Source organism: Portunus trituberculatus, chromosome 39 (assembly GCF_017591435.1).
Source record: "Portunus trituberculatus isolate SZX2019 chromosome 39, ASM1759143v1, whole genome shotgun sequence".
NCBI classification, from domain to species: Eukaryota; Metazoa; Arthropoda; class Malacostraca; order Decapoda; family Portunidae; genus Portunus; species Portunus trituberculatus.
Window position 1 is genome coordinate 8,683,169 of NC_059293.1, and position 3,148 is coordinate 8,686,316.

The window sequence follows — 3,148 nt, forward strand, 5'->3', positions numbered from 1 at the left end:
TCGAGCAGAAGTTCAATGATTTTTTATGTGCAAGCATTACTGGATGGATGAAAGAATGTAAGTCTGACAGTAGCTTTGGTGATACAGATACTTACAGTGGTTCCCAACCTTTTAGTGATCTAGTACCACTTGGAGGTCCTGTACAGTCGCCGCGTACCACCTGGTTCCAGAGAAACTCAATTCGATCAGATATTACTTTATTTACCATAATTTTACAAGTAGAACACACAAATGAACTAAAAAAAATTCAACTCAATGCGAGGGCTGCATCTGCTTCTTCTCCACCAGCTGGTCAATGCGGGGCATGACTTTGCTCACAGCACATCGGAAATCATGCCCGGGAGCAGCAAGACGGTTCCGGCTCTTCGACTTGATGGTCATGAAGGCTGAGAACCCCTGTTCGCACTCCCACGTCGAGGGGAAAATCAGTAGCTGGGGAACAGCGTGACGGGCTAACGTTGGGTACGAGGAGGCCATGCTTACCCAGAAGTTTAAAGGTGAGCATTCTTTGTGCTTCGTCTTTGCTGTCTCATCAGCCTGGATGTCTATGAGTTCCTCTTGTTCCCCGGTCCCGACAGGCTGATTGGCTGGATCAACGGAGAACGGATTGGCGATGTAGGCACAACATGTCACATCCGGGAAATAATGCTTCAATTCAGCCTTGAGCAGTGAGAGGTGATGGACGATTTCTTGGGCTAATTCATCACTGGGCTCGCTCTCAAGGGTAGTCAGGAGTTCGAACATTCCGTAGCGTTTGCTCTCCACGTTCTTCATCCACAGATCCAACTTCCGGGCAAATGCTCCCAGCTTCGAGATGAACTCTGTGACAGTGCAGTTGGGCCCTTGGAACGACAAGTTTAAGTGGTTGAGGGCTCCAAAAATGTCCGACAGGTAGGCCAACCTTGAGATAAACTCCTCGTCCTCCAGATCTTTCTGAAAATCATGTTCCTTTTCCGTGAAGAATACGAGGAGTTCATCCCTCAGTTCAAAGAGACGCCTCGTCGTATTACCCCGGGAGAGCCAGCGCACTTCTGTGTGGTAGAGGAGACAGATGTGGCAGACAGCGCAACACTGAGTCGCCAGCATACGTTTTCTTTCTGAGTCTGACCTGTTCGGTTCGGGTTCAATTCACACCCACACATTGTCACATTATTGACTATTTTATTTTATGTTAGGGCCATAGGCAGTAAACATTTTTGTGAAGTAAAAAATAACTAAAAATCGTTCATGACCCCGAAAGTGCTCGCGTACCACCTGGAAGGCCCTCGCGTACCACTAGTGGTACGCGTACCACTAGTGGTACGCGTACCACAGGTTAGGAACCACTGAGATACTACTTTGATGCTGTGACATTAATCATAGTGGATTTGTTTTTTTCATGAGATCGTGTTACTGAATGGATGAGGGAATATAAAGTATGACAGTGGCTTTGGTGATATAGGTGCTACTCTCTCTGATCCTGTGACATTAATCAATCACAGTTTATCAGTTTCTTCTTATGGATTACCAGGTGGATGAAAAAAAAAAATTAATAAGAGAATGATGACACAAATGCTCCTGTCATTTTTTTTTTATGCAAAACGAACGCTGGCTAAGGGCAGCACAAAAAAAAAAAAAGGTAAAAAGATTATTCGAAGTTGATATCATGACACACGCGTGATTAATTCTTTGCAAGTTGAAGCGATGTTTTCATAATTAATTGCTACTTTCCTATCGTTTCATCTTGATTTCCCTTTCGTTCTTTAGTGTTTCGTTACTCCCCTCCCCCACCTCTCTCTCTCTCTCTCTCTCTCTCTCTGTGTGTGTGTGTGTGTGTGTGTGTGTGTAATTCACTGTTTGATCTGCTGCAGTCTCTGACGAGACAGCCAGACGTTACCCTACGGAACGAGCTCAGAGCTCATTATTTCCGATCTTCGGATAGGCCTGAGACCAGGCACACACCACACACCGGAACAACAAGGTCACAACTCCTCGATTTACATCCCGTACCTACTCACTGCTAGGTGAACAGGGGCTACATGTGAAAGGAGACACACCCAAATATCTCCACCCGGCCGGGGAATCGAACCCCGGTCATCTGGCTTGTGAAGCCAGCGCTCTAACCACTGAGCTACCGGGCCGTGTGTGTGTGTGTGTGTGTGTGTGTGTGTGTTGCTTTGATCAGTTCCGTGAGTGATGCTTTATAACATTCCTATCAACAAGAACATTCAAATTACTGAATGTCTACAATAGTTGACACTTCGTCTTTCAACACAGAGACCATTTTCTCTGGAGATTAACACAATTATTAAGAAACCTTACGAGAGAGAAAAAGATATGTAAAGGTAGAAAAGCCCATAAAAAGAGTTATAAGTAACATAAGTTAAATCTAAAACAGATACATAGACAACTCTCTAGAACAGACTGTACAATATGTTTTTTCTATGAGGGAGAATTTGGATAATACCACAGACACAACAAACGGAGAGAGAACATTAACATCACGGTGAAAAAAATTGCCGCACACACAAGCTATTCACTCCAAATATGAAAACATTTCTCAGTAAAGTCTACATATCATACGTACATTCTTTTCTCCTTTATGAATGTGGAGGAGCCAGACATGAGGTATGAGAAGGCACGGCGAGTTGGAGGTAAGAAGGCTGCTGAGAGCACTGAACCAAGGTAAGAGTGGAGGAAGGACAGGATGAGAAGAGAAATAAGAGATGAAAAGGAAAGGAAAAATGAAGATAAATAAACATAAAGGAAGGAAGGTGTTACTTGTGTTGCTTACATGTGAAAATCAGGACGTACTCTACAGGTGAGTGAAGGAAGGAGGGGATAGGATGATACAAAATAAATAAAAAGTAAAGGAAACATGAAAAGGAATAAATCACAAAGCATAATAAAAAAAAGGTATGTCTTGTCAAGATGTTTACCTGTGAAAATAAGGAGGTATTCTACAGGTGAGTGGAGGAGGGAGATTACGAAAAAAAAAAAACAGGAGATGAAAATAAAATAAAAAAAGGCGGAAGAAATCATAGAACTTAATAAAAGGAAAGTGCGTCTTGTGATGATGTTTACCTGCGAAAATGCTGAGGTACTATATTATGTGAGTGAAAGAATAATAATGAGATGAATAATAAGAGCTAGAAAAAAAAAGATGAAA

The 3,148-nt window shown here is 42.7% G+C and overlaps 1 protein-coding gene across 1 annotated transcript; it reads right to left on the reverse strand.

The window, feature by feature from the left end:
- Window positions 1-252: 252 nt before the first annotated feature.
- Window positions 253-2,263, reverse strand: LOC123515743 (zinc finger BED domain-containing protein 5-like). Its single transcript, XM_045274599.1, has 2 exons — window positions 2,217-2,263; window positions 253-1,108 (listed from the first exon to the last, which is right to left on the reverse strand). Exons 1-2 carry the CDS (start codon window positions 2,261-2,263, stop codon window positions 253-255), a joined length of 903 nt encoding a protein of 300 aa, XP_045130534.1.
- Between the last annotated feature and the right edge of the window lie 885 nt (window positions 2,264-3,148).

Excerpts from the sequence above, each read along its gene's own strand:
- LOC123515743 (XM_045274599.1), bottom strand. The coding sequence starts at position 2,263 with ATGGTCTCTGTGTTGAAAGACGAAGTGTCAACTATTGTAGACATTCA. Across the intron at positions 1,109-2,216 it reads TCAACTATTGTAGACATTCA|GTCAGACTCAGAAAGAAAAC; the intron begins GTAATTTGAATG and ends CGAACCGAACAG.